The 17,911-nt window shown below is 36.9% G+C and overlaps 1 protein-coding gene across 1 annotated transcript in view; it reads right to left on the bottom strand.

Moving 5' to 3' along the window:
* The window catches only part of TRMT1L (tRNA methyltransferase 1L), a 49,184-nt gene that overhangs the window by 14,229 nt on the left and 17,044 nt on the right, over nt 1-17,911 (bottom strand). Inside the window, exons 8-10 of the mRNA XM_080824195.1 lie at nt 16,756-17,005; nt 16,130-16,342; nt 13,938-14,128 (exon numbers count right to left, since the gene is read on the bottom strand). Coding sequence (XP_080680321.1) covers nt 13,938-14,128; nt 16,130-16,342; nt 16,756-17,005 — 654 coding nt within the window. The remainder of the gene's footprint in view (nt 1-13,937; nt 14,129-16,129; nt 16,343-16,755; nt 17,006-17,911) is intronic.

Here is a 17,911-nt window from a genome sequence, read left to right as displayed (position 1 = left end):
TCCATACTATACAAAGCAATCTACAGGTTAAATGTAATCTCTATCAAAATACCAACAACTTTTTACAGAACTAGAATATCCTAAAATTTGTATGGAACCACCAAAGACCCTGAGTAGCCAAAGCAATCTTGAAAATGAAAAACAAAACGAGAGGTATCACAATTCCAGATTTCAAGTTATATTACAAAGCTGTAGTAATCAAAAGTATGGTGTCGACACAAAAACAGACACACAGATCAATGGAACAAAACAGAAATCCCAGAAACAAACCCACAGTTAAGTGGTCAATTAATCTTTGACAAAGGAGGCAAGAATGTATAATGGGAAAAAGTCTCTTCAGCAAACAGTGTTGGGAATACTGGATAGCTACATGGAAAAGAATGAAACTGGGCCACCTTCTTACATCATACACAAAAATAAACTTATAATGGCTTAAGAACTTAAATGTGAGACAGGAAACTATAAAAATCCTAGAAGAGAGCACAGGCAGTAATCTCTCTGAAACTGGTCATAACAATATCCTCCTAGGTTGTATGTCTGTCTCCTGAGGCAAGGGAAACAAAAGCAAAAATAAACTCCTGTGACTACATCAAAATAAAAAGCTTATGCACAGCAAAGGAAACAACCAACAAAACAAAAAGACAATCTACTGAGTGGGGGAAGATATTTGCAAATGATAAATCTAATGAAGGGTTAGTAACCAAAATATAGAAAAAACATACAACTCAACACCAAGGGCCCTTAAGTAACCCCCCCCAAATTAGGAGACTTAAACAGACAATTCTCCAAAGAAGACACACAGATGGCCAACAGACACATGGAAAGATGCTCAATGTCACTCAGGAAATGCAAATCAAAACCACAGTGAGGTAATAACTCATACCTGTTAGGAAGGCTAAAATAAAAAAACTCAAGAAACAAGTGTGGGCAAGGATGTGGAGAAAAAAGAACCCCTGTGTACTGTTGGTGGGAATGCAAACTGGTACAGCCACTGTGGAAAACAGTATGGAGAGTCCTCAAAAAATTAAAAATAGAACTACCCTATGATCACTCTACAATCCAGTAATTGCACTACTGGGCATTTACCTAAAGAATATGAAAACACTAATTTGAAGGGATATATACACCAGTATGTTTACTGCAGCCAAACTATGGGAACAGCGCAAACGTCCACTGATAGATGAATTGATAACGATGTGGTACACACACACACACACACAAAAGATTATTATTCAGCCATAAGAATGAAATTTCACTATTTGCAACTTATATGGATTTAGAGTATAATTCTGAAATAAGGCAGTCAGATAAAGACAAATATCATAAGATTTCACTCATATGTGGAATTTAAGAAACAAATGAACAAAGGAAGAGAAAAAGACAAACGAAAAAACAGACTTTTAACTATAGCGAACAAACAGATGGGTACCAGAGGAAAGGTGGGATGGGAGATGCGTGAAATAAGTGAAGGGGATTAGGTGTGCACTTGTCTTAGCACAGAGTAATGTATGGAATTGCTGAATCACTATATTGTACACCTGAAACTAATAGAGTAGTATTTATGAACTATGCTGGAATTTAAAAAAAATGGGGCACCTGGGTGGCTCAGTCATTAAGCGTCTGCTTTCAGCTCAGGTCATGATCCCAGGGTCCTGATATCGAGCCCTGTGGTGAGCTTCCTGCTCAGTGGAGAGCCTGCTTCTCCACCTCCCTGCTAATTCTCCTAGTTGTGCACGTGCGCTCTCTGTCAAATAAATATATAAAAACTTAAAAAAAATTTCCTAGAACTGAAGAACTCAAGTTTCCTTTTTTAAAAAAAAAATTTATTATTTATTTGTCAGAGAGAGAGAGAGAGAGAGAGAGAGAGACAGAGAGAGAGAGCACAGGCAGGCAGAGTGGCAGGCAGAGGCAGAGTGAGCAGCAGGCTCCCTGCTGAGCAAGGAGCCCAATGTGGGATTCAATCCCAGGATGCTGGGATCATGACCTGAGCCGAAGGCAGCTGCTTAACCAACTGAGCCACCCAGGTGTCCAAGAACTCAAGTTTCTTAAAGGTCTCACAGGTTACCCAATAGGTTACCCAAGGACAATGAGCTAAAAGAGATGACCCACATATTATCACAAAATTTTAGAATATTAGATTAACAAAAGATATGTTAAGACCATTCATAGCAGGAAAAAAAAAATCACAAATGATTAGATGTAAGAACAATAGCAAAGGGGTGCCTGGGTGGCTCAGTCAGTTGAGTGTCAGCCAGACTTGGTTTCAGGTCAGGTCATGATCTCGGGGTGATGAGATGGAGCCTCGGGCTGGGCTCCACACTCAGCACTCGGCCGGCTTGAGATTCTTTCCCCCACCCCCCGCAACTTCTCCCTCTGCTCATGCACACTCTCTCTCACAAATAAGTAGAATCTTAAAAAAAAAAAAAAAATAGCAGACTTCTCAATATTAATACTGGAGGCTAGAAGACAAGGAAATAGTAATACCTTAAGCATTCTGAAGAAAAACAGTTTACAACCTACAATTCTATACTTTGCCATACAATCCTTCCCAGGAAGCCACAGGAAAAAGTGCTCATTCAAAACAAGAAAACAGGCAAAGATAATGGAAAAATACATAAGGTCCAGATGTAGGAGATTCATCAGGTGGAGAAAGCCAAAGCAATTACCAGGATGCCCCTTAAAGGCCTCCAGAGGACTTAAAAATAAACCGCCCAAAGGAAAGCAGATGTACTGTCTCCAGGGGAGTGAAACTGGAACCCAAGATTACCAAATGTACTTACCCATACAGAAAGGAGCACTGAAACTATAGCATAGAGTTTGGGAATAGAGTATGAAAAGTGAACATATACAAAAAAGGAAACAAAAACAGTAATTATTAATTCTGGAGTTATCAAAGAGTTGCATACAAAAAGAAACATTATTACAGCATATTAATTGGTTCATCTGTGTTGAAGCAGCCTTCTAAGATAGCAGAAATGACCTCTGTCCCCCGGTATTCATACACTTGTGTAGTCCCTTCTTCTCAACTGTGAGATCACCGAATCTAGAGTTCATTTCTAATTACTAAAATAGGGCAAAAATGATGGATAGTATTAGATTAGGTTATGAAGACCATGACTTCTGTCTAGCTTTCTTTTGCTTTCTCTCTAGTTCTTGCTGGATCATTCTGATGAAGCAAGCCGCCATGTTGTGAGCTGCTGGATGAAGAGGAATGTCTGATTAGGAACTGAGGAAGCCTCCCAGCAGCCAGCAAGGTGCTGAGGTCTTCAGTCTAACAACCTACAAGGATCTGAAACTAGGCAACAGCCACGTGAATAAGCTCGTAAGGAGATCCTTCCCCAGTCAGGCTTTGATCGCAGCCTCGGCAAACACCGTAACTGCAGCCTTGGGAGGGACCCTGCGCTAGTGGACCCAGCTATGTCATGCCCGGATTCTTAGTTCAGAAAAACTAGGAGATAATAAATACTGTTGTTTTAAGTCACTACATGTCAGAGTAATTTGTTACACAGCAACAGATAATACAACTCTGAATAATAATTTCATATTCATAAAAATATAAATACTGAATATTGATTTAGCTAACACTGGAGGGGGGAAGCACATGCATGTAACTTGGTTGGTTGAAGAAGCTGAATCCTCTTCTTCCATAGAAGGAACTTAGAGGTAGTTTAAGCGTGCCGTTTAGAAACAGGGATGTAAATATTAGAAGCAACAGCTGTTGAGATTTTAGCTGGTAACTTCAGGGAGCATGGCAGAGATCTTTATTACTACGACTATGGAACTAAGGCGCCTGGGTGCTTCAGTCAGTTAAGCATCTGCCTTTGGCTCAGGTCAAGATTCTGGGGTGCTGGGATCGAGCCCCAGTTAGGTTCCCTGCTCAGTGGGGAGTCTGCTTCCCCCTCTCCTCTGTGTGTGTGCTCTCTTTCTCTTCTTGCTCTCTCTCAAGTAACTAAATAAAATCTTAAAATACTATGGAACTAGTTGACTTTTTAAACAATGTATTACAAGTTGATAAAATTACAGAAAATTCTGAGTGAGCTAACCTCTCTAAAAGAAATACTCATTTACACTCTTTAAGTCCTGTATGATTGCAAGCAAAATGCAGAAAATAAATCATTTCTTTACAACAATTTATTAAGTAAAAAATTCTTGGAGTGCTTGGGTAGGCCAGGTGGTTTCTGCCTTCTGCTCGGCTCATGATCCTGGGGTCCTGGGATCAGGCCCTGTATCAGGGTCTCCCTGCTCAGCAGGGAGCCTGCTTCTCCTTCTCCTTCTGCCAGACTCTCTCAAATAAAAATCTTTAAAAAAAAAAATCCTTTAAAATGTTTGATTAAGAATAAGAAAAAATAGGGGCACCTGGGTGGCTCAGTGGGTTAAACCCTCTGCCTTCAGCTCAGTTCATGATCTCAGGGTCCTGGGATCGAGCCCCACATTGGGCTCTCTGCTCGGCAGGGAGGCTGCTTCCCCCCTCCCACTTCCCGCCTGCCTCTCTGCCTACTTGTGATCTCTGTCAAATAAATAAATAAAATCTTTAAAAAAATTTAAAAAAAAAGAATAAGAAAAAAAAAACCTACTGTAGGTAAAAGTCTGAAAGCATAAAGCAAAATGAAAGACTTCTGTCAGAGAAGGAAAGGGGTTAGATTTTTATGGATTCAGGATCAAATCTGAACAGGGTGTATTTGACTTTAGCTACTTGTTGATAATATAAAACACAATACAGTGAGAGATGAAACATAAAAAATTCAATGTAAGAATTGATTCATCATTTCTAAGGCAAGAATACGATCAGTAATACTGGGTATGAGGTAAAAAGAAACATTGAGATTCTTTTTCTAACTGAGGTGAAATCTACATGACTGCTATCCTTTTAAACTTAAAATGTCTATTATTTTTTATATAAAGGAAAATTGAATTAGGAAAAAATGAAAAAGAAACCACAGGTCACTAAACCATTTTCTTAGTTATTCAGGAGAACCAAAGCCTTCCAAAGTTTCATTAAAGGTATTATTGAAAACCTGCATTTTATTTTTTCATTTATTCTTAAATATTTTTTTTTAAAGATTTATTTATGTGAGAGAGGGAGAGAGAGGGAGAGCACGCACGCGTGGGTACCCACGTGCACAAGTGGGAGAGGGAGAGAGAATCCCAAGCCCGTTGCGGGACTCAATCTTATAACCCTGAGACTATGACCCGAGCTGAAATCAAGAGTCAGATGGACGGTCAGCCAAATGAGCCATACAGGCATCCGTTTTATTTTAAGTAATCTCTACACCCAACATGGAGCTCGAATCCCAACCCTGAGATCAAGAGTTGTAAGCTCCACTGAGCCAGGCTGGTGCCCCAAAAACCTCTATTTTAAAAAGCCAGAGTGGATTCTTTAACTCTTCTGATTCTATTGTATTAAAAACAAGATTAGGATGGTGGGCTGAGCATTGAAACCAACTTTTTTTTTCCGCCAACTTCTCTTCTTATTCTAAATCTCTAGATATGATGGAAAAGCTTTTTTTAAAAGGTTTTATTTATTTATTTATTTAACAGAGAGAGAGAAAGAGAGAGAGAGAGACAGAGACAGAGAGAGGGAGTGTTAACACAAGCAGGTGGAGCAGCAGGCAGAGGGAGAAGCAGACTCCTCCCTGCCCCCTCACTGAGCAGGGAGCCCAATGCGGGGCTCAATCCCAGGACCCTGGGATCATGACCTGAGCCAAAGGCAGATGCTCAACCAACTGAGACACCCAGGCACCCCAGAAGAGATTTTTATGATTAATTCCTAGATAGTGCTAGAAAATAAGGTGAGCCAGCACACATTCCAAACTGTTCAGAACTTTCTGAAAGCCTAAAAGCTGAGAGATCATACTACTGGAAGAAAACCACAGTGGAGAGAATAGCTATTAGAGGCAGAAAGAGCCTTTGAGGGTTAGTTGAACCTATAAGGCAAATGATGAACATAACTGGAGTAGCTCTACGAGAACAATTACAGGGGTTGTTTGGAAAACTCTATTTGAAACAGCTGATTATATTATTCTAATTCATGATTAGTAGATTACAGACAATATCTGCCTCCAGTTTGAGGTGGTAAAGATGGGTTTAGGTTGGAGAAGCAAGACAGTGCCCTATGTCTGATGAAAAATACTTCTCTGCAGACTCAGAAAGCTCAATGAATTCCAATTAGGATAAACATAAAGAGATCCACTCAGACATACTGTAACTAAACTGCTGAAAGCCACAAAGAGAAAATCTTGAAAGCAATAAGAGAAAAATAATTTACCAAGTACAAGGGAACAAAAATACAAGGACTGACTGACTTCTCATCAGAAATAATGGAGGCCAAAAGGCAGTGAAATGCTATATTCAAAGTGCTGAAAGAAAAAAAAACCTCCTGTCAACCAGTAATTCTACATTCAGCAGAACTATCCTTTAAAAAGGAAAGTGAGGGGGACTGAGGCAAGATGGCGGAGGAGTAGCGGACTGAAACGACATCAGCTTGCAGGAGTTCAGCTAGGTATCAAACCATTCCAAACTCAAAGCTAGAAGCTAGAAAGTTGGAAAAAACCCAAACACATGGAGGCTAAAGAACATCCTACTAAAGAATGAATGGGTCAACCAGGAAATTAAAGAATTGAAAAAATTGATGGAAACAAATGAAAATGAAAACACAACTATTCAAAATCTGTGGGACACAGCAAAGGCAGTCCTGAGAGGAAAGTATATAGCTATATAAACCTTTCTCAGAAATAAGAAAGGTCTCAAGTACCCAACCTAGCCTTACACCTAAAGGAGCTGGAGAAAGAACAAAGAAAGCCTAAACCCAGCAAGAGAAGAGAAATAATAAAGATCAGAGCAGAAATCAATGAAATAAAAACCAAAAGGGCAATAGAACAAATCACTGAAACTAAGAGCTGGTTCTTTGAAAGAATTAGTAAGACTGATAAACCCCTGGCCAGACTTACCAAAAAGAAAAGAGAAAGGACCCAAATAAATAAAATCATGAATGAAAGAGGAGAGATCACAACCAAACCAAAGAAATACAAACAATTTTAAGAACATATTATGAGCAACTATACGCCAGCAAATTTGACAATCTGGAAGAAATGGATGCATTCCTAGAGACATATAAACTACCAAAACTGAGCCAGGAAGGAACAGAAAACCTGGACAGATCCATTACCAGTAAGGAGATTGAAGCAGTCATCAAAAATCTCCCAACAAACAAGAGTCCAGGGCCAGACGGCTTCCCAGAGGAATTCTACCAAACATTTAAAGAAGAACTAATTCCTATTCTCCTGAAGCTGTTCCAAAAAATAGAAATGGAAGGAAAACTTCCAAACTCATTTTATGAGGCCAGCATGACCTTGATCCCAAAACCAGACTAGGATCCCATCAAAAAAGAGAAATTACAGAATAATATCCTTGATGAACACAGATGCGAAAATTCTCACAAAATACTAGCCAATAGGATCCAACATTACATTAAAAGGATTATTCACCACGACCAAGTGGGATTTATTCCAGGGCTGCCAGGTTGGTTCAACATCCACAAATCAACAATATTATACAATACATTAATAAAAGAAAGAACAAGAACCATATGATACTCTCGATAGATGCTGAAAAAGCATTTGACAAAGTACAGCATCCTTTCTTGGTCAAAACTCTTCAAAGTGTAGGGATAGAGGGTACATACCTCAGTATCAAAGCCACCTATGAAAAACCCACAGCGAATATCATTCTCAATGGGGATAAACTGAGCGCTTTTCCACTAAGATCAGGAACATGGAAGGGATGTCCATTATCACCACTGCTATTCAACACAGCACTAGAAGTCCTAGCCTCAGCAAACAGACAACAAAAAGAAATTAAAGGCATCCAAATCAGCAAAGAAGTCAAACTATCACTTTTTGCACACGATAGGATACTTTACGTGGAAAACCCAAAAGACTCCACTCCAAAACTGCTAGAACTTGTACAGGAATTCAGTAAAGTGTCAGGATATAAAATCAATGCACAGGAATCAGTTGCATTTCTATACACCAACAAGAAGACAGAAGAAAGAGAAATTAAGGAGTTGATCCCATTTACAATTGCACCCAGAACCATAAGATACCTAGGAATAAACCTAACCAAAGAGGTAAAGAATCTGTACTCAGAAAACTATAAAGTACTCATGAAAGAAATTGAGGAAGACACAAAGAATTGGAAAAGCGTTCCATGCTCGTGGATTGGAAGAACAAATACTGTGAAAATGTCTATGCTATCTAAAGCAATCTGCATGTTTAATTCAATCCCTATTAAAAATACCATTGATTTTAGGGGCGCCTGGGCAGCTCAGTGGGTTAAAGCCTCTGCCTTCAGCTCAGGTCATGATCTCAGGGTTCTGGGATCGAGCCCTGCATCAGGCTCTCTGCTCAGCAGGGAGGCTGCTTCCCACCCCCCGCACCCTGCCTGCCTCTCTGCCTACTTGTGATGTCTGTCTGTCAAATAAATAAAGAAAATCTTAAAAAAAAATACCATCAATTTTTTTTCAAAGAAATGGAACAAATAATCCTAAAATTTATATGGAATCAGAAAAGACCCTGAATAGCCAGAGGAATGTTGAAAAAGAAAGCCAAAGTTGGTGGCATCACAATTCCAGACTTCAAGCTCTATTACAAAGCTGTCATCATCAAGACAGTATGGTACTGGCAGAAAAGCAGACATATAGGTCAATGGAATAGAATAGAGAGCCCAGAAATAGACTCTCAACTCTATGGTCAACTAACTAATCTTTGACAAAGCAGGAAAGAATGTCCAATGCAAAAAAGACAGTCTCTTCAACAAATGGTGTTGGGAAAATTGGACAGCCACATGCAGAAAAATGAAACTGGACCATTTCCTTACAACATACATAAAAATAGACTCAAAATGGATTAAAGACCTCAGTGTGAGAAATGAATCCATCAAAATCCTTGAGAAGAACACAGGCAGCAACCTCTTCGACCTCTGCCACAGCAACTTCTTCCTAGAAACATTGCCAAAGGCAAGGGAAGCGAGGGCAAAATGAACTATTGGGACTTCATCAAGATCAAAAGCTTTTGCACAGCAAAGGAACAGTCAACAAAACCAAAAGACAACTGAGAGAATGGGAGAAGATATTCACAAATGACATATCAGATAAAGGGCCAGTATCCAAAATCTATAAAGAACTTATCAAACTCAACACCCAAAGAACAAATTGTCCAATCAAGAAATGGGCAGGGGTGCCTGGGTGGCTCAGTGGGTTAAAGCCTCTGCCTTCAGCTCAGGTCATGATCCCAGGGTCCTGGGATCGAGCCCCACATCGGGCTCTCTGCTCAGGAGGGAGCCTGCTTCCCCCTCTCTCTCTGCCTGCCTCTAAAAAAAAAAAAGAAAGAAAGAAAGAAATAAGCAGAGGACGTGAACAGACATTTCTGTGAAGAAGACATCCAAATGGCCAAGAGACACATGAAAAAATGCTCAATGTCACTCAGCATCAGGGAAATACAAATCAAAACCACAATGAGATACCATCTCACACCAGTCAGAATGGCTAAAATTAACAAGTCAGGAAACGACAGATGTTGGAAAGGATGCAGAGAAAGGGGAACCCTCCTGCACTGTTGGTGGGAATGCAGGCTGGTGCAGCCACTCTGGAAAACAGTATGGAGGTTCCTCAAAAAGTTGAAAATAGAGCTACCCTATGACCCAGCAATAGCACTACTGGGTATTTACCCTAAAGATACAAATGTAGTGATCCGAAGGGGCACATGCACCCGTATGTTTATAGCAGCAATGTCCACAATAGCCAAACTATGGAAAGAACCTAGATGTCCATCAACAGATGAATGGATAAAGAAGAGGTGGTATATATATACAATGGAATACTATGCAGCCATCAAAAGAAATGAAATCTTGCCATTTGCAACAACGTGGATGGAACTCGAGGGTATTATGCTGAGCGAAATAAGTCAATCAGAGAAAGGCAATTATCATATGATCTCCCTGATATGACGAAGTTGAGAGGCAACGTGGGGGGCTTGGGGGCTAGGAAAAGAATAAATGAAACAAGATGGGATCGGGAGGGAGACAAACCATAAGAGACTCTTAATCTCACAAAACAAACTGAGGGTTCCTGGGGGTAGGGGGGTATGCAAAGTGTTGTTGGGTTATGGACACTGGGGAGGGTATGTGATATGGTGAGTGCTGTGAAGTGTGTAAGCCTGACGATTCACAGGCCTGTACCCCTGGGGCAAATAGTACATTACATGTTAATAAAAATAATTAATAAAAAAAAAGGAAGGTGAAATAAAGATATCATTAGATAAGTAAAAACTGGGAGAGTTTGTTGCAGAAATATTAAAGTAGGGTCTTCAGGTTGAAAGGAAATGAAATAGAGTAACTTGAATCCAAAGTTAGGACTAAAGAGCACTGGAAAGGCAATTATGGGGGTAACTATAATAGGTGTGTGTGTGTGTGTGTGTGTGTGTGTGTGTGTGTGTGTATTCTCACTTTTCCTGTCTTAAATTCTTTGAAAATCATAAGAATATTTTAAAAATAAATACAATACTATATTGTTGGATTGGGTCACTATATATATAATTAACATAAGGCAAAAACAGTCTACAAGGGAAGAGGAAAATAGAATTATATTAGAGCAAAGTTGCTAGCTTTTGCCAGTCTTCAGTCAATATTAACCTGAGGTAGTTCAACGTAAGTTAAAGGTGCATACTATAATCCCTGGAGAAACCATTAAGAAAGTAACTGAAAAATATATAGCAAAAAAATAGCAGAGGGAATTAAAATGACACACTAAAAATATGTCTAAGATTTAAAAAGGCAACAAAGGTGAAACAGAACAAGAAAAAGGCATAAAAGACATAAAAACAAAGAGCAAAAGAGCTGACATAAAGTCAACCATTTCAATAATGACATTTAGTAGGAACTGTCTAAAACTCTCCTCAAAAGGCAGACATGATGAGACTGGATAAAAAAGTAAGATCCAAGAAGACATTTATGGATTGAAAGTAATAGGATGAGAAAAATATTATGTCAATAGTAACTACAAGGTGGTGTTTATATTAACATCAGATAATATATCCGTTCAGATAAATACCAGAGAGATAAAGATGGACATTTCATAATGGTAAAAGGGCCATAGATGAAGAAGATAAAACAATTACAAATCTGTCTGAACATTTCTGGAGATAAAATGATAGTTAAAGACAGGCTGAGGAGATCTAGCATAGGCATAATAATACAAAGGCAAGACAAATATCAGAATTAAATAAATATTTAAGAAAATCCTCTTGAAATGAAAGATGATTTGAAATTCTGAAGGGGTACACCATGATTTAGAAAAACTTATCCTAAAAAGCTACACCCTAGTAAAGTGACTGGACTTCAAAAGTTAGTATTTCTTTGGGCGGCCAGGCAAAATAATGTCACATGAAAGAAGGAATATTTGCAATAATATTCAGTGACAGATGACAATATAAAAACTTTTACAAGGTAGGAACTTAAAGAAACTCTAAACTCTTTAAGTATAAAGGCAATGGGCAGTGAGTTTTAAACATGCAAGAAATCAAGGAGTATTTTGCCCATGAACACTCTTTACTAAACTCAAAGTCAGATTTCTCAAACTAAGAGATGATTTAAGAAATATGGCAAAAAAAGTGATGATGAGTATTAAACACATTTAATGTATAGATTTTATTGGCAAAATAAAATATCAATGTTACATATTCTAATAACATATAAATGCTATAATGAACACAAATTAGGAAGGGAAAATGGAAAATGGGAGGCTGATTACCTCATTTATAATGCCAAGAAATCAAACTATATTACTTAAAACCCAAAACAATTCAAATTTTGGAATACTTATTTACTACTACAAAAGTAGAAGATTAAGAAAGATGATAAATGAACAACAATAGGACAGATAAACCAGTATCTAAAGTAGTGAAGAGAAAAGGCAGAAAGGACAAGTGTTAAAAATTTAAAAAAGAAGATAACCATAGAAACCAAGAAAATTAAAAAAAAAAAATTAGATACCACTTGGCTCAACTCTATGTAAATAATTCAGAAAAGCTAAAGCTATCCTGTCTGTACCCAACCACTGGAAAAAATAGTGCCAAGCTCTAAATTCCTCTGAAGTTAAACAGATTTCAAAGCCCAATCAAAATAATCCTAAAAGGGAAACTATACACCATCTCATTTATGAATACTAAAACAAAATTTTAAAAATTAGCAAATAGAATCTATCTTAAGAAAATACTTCCTGACAGAGTTGTTTATTCTAGAAAGGCAGAATGGTTCAATACTGGAAAATTTTATTACAAGTAATCAAACCAACAGACCTAAGAAGAAATACCACATAATCATCTCCACAGGTGCTGAAACACATGACAAAATTCAACATCTTGCTAACATACAATACAACTGGAAATGAAGGATACTTTCTTAACATTAAAAATGATAGGCATCTCAGACCCATGGGTGACTCAGAAAGCACTAAAGAGAACTAAAAGGAACATGACAGGATGCCTTCCATTCTCACTAGTAATTAACACCACAGCAAAAGTACTTGCACAAATGAAAAGGATACTAGGTTATCAGGAAATTTTAGAATCACAATAGTATCTATCCTCCTTAATTTAATAAAATTAAAATACTAGCTGGCCTATTTATTTACTCTTTTTTTTTTTGGTCAGTTATTTTCCTTTATTAGTCAGTACAGTTTTTATTTTTTATTTTAAAATTTAAAAAATTTTTTTATTAACATATAATGTATTATTTGCCCCAGGGGTATAGGTCTGTGAATCATCAGGCTTACACACTTCACAGCACTCATCATAGCATGTACCCTCCCCAATGTTCATAACCCAACCACCCTCTCCATACTCCCTCCCCCTTTTATTTACTCTTTTACTAAGAAAAAAGGAAGATCCCATCTCAGGAACACTCTGAAAACAGAGCTTTGAAAAGGGACTGCTGTAACAGATATTAAACACTAAAAATCCTCTGTAATCAAAACAGTGTGGTAAAGGTGTATGAATAGATATTCAACCATGGAACAGAACAGAAAATCTAGAAAGAAACTCAAATATATTTTTTAGTATAAGAAAGAGATGGTATTCTCACATTAGGAGAATGGTGAATTATTCAATAAAACATAACCTACCCTGAATACAGAAACACGAAAATTCTAACTACAGACAAAATCCAGAATACATAAAAGAAAACTAAATTAACTTTAAAACAGAAACAACAAAAAACTTCTCCATATGAAAGATTAAAAAAAAAAAACCAAAAAACAGACGTCAACTGAAGTCACAAGAGGAAAAAATACCTGCTACTCATATCACAAGGGTTAAACTCTAATAAGAGTTCTTAAAAATCCATATTAAAACATGCCAAGAATCTAACAGAAAACAATGGACATATATTTCTATGCCCCAGAAAAGCAAAAGAGAAACAACTCTAGGAGGGCATAAGCCTCATCTTTTTCTTTGATCCCCATGCCTGGCATATAGTAGAGGCTCAGTAAATGTTTACTGAAGGAATTTTATGACTGATGGTTTTTATATTAAGCCAGAAACACGATAATTACTTTTATAAAATTAGTGATTTGAAACACCCTAGACAAAGAGGTCATCTGACTTATGTTCCTAAAATTAGTGACAGTGGAAACTAAGTTATTTCTAGATGTTTCAATAGAGGGCAGAGCTAGAGAGCATAAATTGTACAGCATGAGTAAATAACTTTAATAAACTCACACGAATGTCTTGTCTGTTGATGAAAGGAAATCCAGTATAGGAAATAAAGTTAGCACTGTAATCTTTAAAATCAAAGGACAATATGTGTAATTAGGGATGTGATAAAGACTTATTCATTGGAGGCTTATACATAAGCACAATATACAGTCAAGAGAAACTTGAATTTACCTTCTACCATATTACCATCCTTCTGAAAAATTCTCTCTTCACACCACTGACAATGGATCAGGTACTGAATCTTCTTGGCTGTTTCATCTGCAGAGGTAGGCCCCCTCAAAACTCTCACAACAACCAACACAAAATGTTCCAGAGCCACTGCAAAGAGCACTTCAATGCCTTTGTTACATCGGGCTGCAGCTCTGAAAAGAAATTTTAAAGTTATTTTGGGGGCTTATCATCTTTCTTTGTTTGGCATTATACTGACAATACTAACCTGGACAGGAAACCATGGATGGATGGGTTATGGGAAAATAAGGAAAGTTCCACTTTTTTTTTTTTTTTTTGGATAGTTCAATTCTTAATAGCAGTGTTTTTAAAAAGATCATTACTGTAACTTTTACACAAACTGAAACACAGTTAATAAAGGATGCCTGAAAGAATCTTCAGTAACTAGACATTTTCCATTATGGTATCCTCTCAGTAAGACTACACCCTCTGATTTTCAGTGTCACTTTTTTTTTTGTCATCACCACCACCCTTCTTTCTTTTTATCTACTTTTTTTTGTAACAGCTTCTTCCAAACAATGATTATTGAGGACTAACTACATGCAGGTTAGTATGTGCTGAATGCTCAGTGAAAAATGAATAAGCGAAGTTTTTGCCACTATTAATTTTATAGACTTCTGGATTAAATTCTAATTGATATACCATTTATGTACTTAGTTTTCCCTCTGCAGTTATATATACTAAATTTAGTTCATATGTATTCATTTCAATTTGTTGATATTACATTATCAACATTTCTAAGTATACACAATAGGTCCTTAGTATGTATACACACTGGATATCAGAGTTTTCCGATAGTTAGGAATACTGGCAAAGGTATATGAAGCCTAATAATCTGTATTATGTTTAGGTAGGAATTTCAATATAATGTTGTGAACCCAGTGTTGAGACCAGTGAATGAACTGGCTGATCATGCATTAGCTATACTCTCAGGGTCAATTTATATAATATACTATTCTTCAAGCAGAATATTCTGAATAAAGTGGGTGCTCAAAAAAAAAAAAAAAAAAGCCTTTCTTTAACTCTTTAGAAATCCTGATGAAAAACAGAACTTTTTGTTTTATAGGTAAGATCATTTTGCTGAATCAAGTTTATAAGCCATCACTTAAAATTTACTTATTTTTTTTTTATTTTTGTTTTAGTAATCTCTACACCCAAAGTGGGGCTTGAACTCAACAACTCTGAGATCAAGAGTTACATGCTCTATTGACTGAGCTAGCCAGGCACCCCATAAGCCATCATTTTATTCAAACTATGTAAAGAAAGGAGATGAAACAGAAATAAAACGATTTTGGGGGCGCTGAGGTGGCTCAGTTGGTTGAGCTCCAACTCTTGATTCTGGCTCAGGTCATGATCTCAGGCTCATGGGATTGAGCCCCGCATTGGGTTCCATACTTGGTGCAGAGTCTGCTTGAGATTTTTTCTCCCTCTGCTCTTCCCCCTGCTCGAATTCTCTCCCTACCCCCTCTCTAAAATAAATAAATAAATAAATAAATAAAATCTTAAAAACAACAACAACAAAAAAACCAAAAAATTTTTCGAGGCACCTGGGTGACTAATTGGTTAAGTGTCTGACTCTTGATCTAAGCTCAGGTCTCAATCTCAGGTCGAGTCCTGTGTTGGGAGCTCCATGCCCAGCATGGAGCCTACTTAAAAATAAATAAATAAATATAAAATTAAATATAAAAATAAGATAAAATATATAAAATAATAAATATAAAATAAAAATATATAAAAATATATAAAATAAAAATATAAATATAAAACCACCCCTTTCCTGATTTTTTGTAAATCTAAAAATAGCCTTTGCTTTTTCTTCTCATGGTGCTATCCCCTATCTAACCTACATTGTTAAAATAACTGATCTGAAGGTTTACTTTCATTTTTATCTCTTCTTCCTTACACTACTTTATTTTAATAAAACTTTTAATTGGAGAGTAAACTATTTTAGGCACAAAACTTTTAAATCAAATTATAAAAGAAACAACAAAAGATTACCAAACAAATCAAGATTCTAGACATGAATACCGAATTTGGACTTCATGCATATTTTGAAAAATACAACTGGCACTTTTTGTAATATTATCTCTATCATGTAACCAAACTTATGAGGTATGTTGTTGTCAGTCTGGTACCTTGCCACTGCAGCTACAACAATTCTGGCTGCTAGTTCCTTGTAATATTCAGTTCGGACAATATTACAGCCGTAGTGACGCCGGGCAACATGCTGTGCCTTGGCATATAAAGAACTGATATCTGTAGAAGTCACTGATACGATGCCAAGGTTTCTTATATTTCTGAACGCAGAATCTAGATAGTTCACAGATGTTCCAAAAGGGTCTAGATGTCTAAAATGAGAAAGAATATACATTTACTTAATATCATACTAGTAATCAAAATGATACCACTGTCATTATGTCTAATGATAAAATTCCATGGGTTCAAAAGTACTTTACAAATCTGTTTTAAACATACAGTCCTGTTTTTAAATTAATAAAATGATATGATACATCACATATAAAAATGAATCAGGCTTATAGGAAAATTGTCATGCCTAGGAATTATATTTCAAATGCTAGAAAATGTTCTTATTGCATTTCTTATGCCAATGGAAAAAACTACTAATGCAAATAAGTAAATAACAACAGTCTTTTTATCCCCCCTCCAAAAATCCGGGCCAGTTTAGAAAGTCACGCGCTCGCGCGCACACACACACACACACACACACACACAGTAACACAGCAAATTTTTTTGCACTTACATGAAATCAAAGGATCTCAGATGCATCAGTACATTGGCATCCATTTTGGTCACCTTAATATTACCAAGGTTTTCCTCTCCTTCTTCAAGAATAGCATCACTCTCTTCCTTTTCCTTACTGTCCACCACCACTTTCAATTTGTTTAAATGGCAATTCTCCTGAATCAGTGTCACAGAGTTCTCATTCAAGTCATTAATTGTAACCTTAACTGCACTTCCAAGATGTTTTGCCCATTGTAATCCCATTATCCCTTAGGAGAAATGTGAAGGAAAAGGAATTTTAAATTATAGTAATTAAAGAATAAAACAGTATATAATAATAAATATTTTATAAAACCAAAACCACATTGTTTCAAAATCTTAATATTGTCATAAATGATTTTTTTTTTTACTTTCTCACTACAAAGCCTCTGAAGAAAAGTTACCATACACACACAAAATGTGTCTAACAGATTTTCATTAATACTTCTAAAACTTTTCTGAAACCCCTATTCAAATAGAATAATCATGTTTGTTCTTTATTTGGGGGAACAGGTTTTCTTTTGTTAAAATTTCTGACAATGGAATGCGTTTTTCAAACAAAATCTTACAGAGAAACCCAACATACAATATGAGTAAGGGCGGAGTTACTCAGCCTGGGGGATGGGAAGCTAAAACTCCTCCTGCTGAAGTTTCCCTAATGCACCAAAATACGAAAACAACTTTAGTGGACTAACATTTTTCACACACCGTACAACAGCATCATTGTGAATGAAACAGAACAACTTTGTATATGTAAGCAAATGATCAAGAATTCAGAACAAGAAAGCCTTTCCTCTCAGGCTCTCTAGACCTACTGGATTATCTGTTACAATATGGGAGAGGTGCCACAGGCCCAGCCACTGTGTATCAGAAAACCCTCTATGTACTAAAAGTATTGACCATCTTCTCCACTCATATGTCTCATAAATGTAAATATTTAACATCCAGTATGTGCCATGGTCTTTACAAATATTTTCAGGTTCTCATAATAAGCCTGTGATTAGTTCTAACATTCACATTTTAGAGATGGGGAAGCACGCAAACTGACTGCTACGAACTGATACAAGTTTACAAGGGAACGTTACACGAAAGGACTGAAAAGCTCAGACATTAGCTTTGATGATCTCAGGTGAAAA

The sequence above is a fragment of the Martes martes genome, assembly GCF_963455335.1.
Source record: "Martes martes genome assembly, chromosome: 15".
Classification (NCBI taxonomy): Eukaryota; Metazoa; Chordata; class Mammalia; order Carnivora; family Mustelidae; genus Martes; species Martes martes.
The sequence above is the reverse complement of the archived record's forward strand: the minus strand, read 5'-3'. Positions and strand labels throughout refer to the sequence as shown.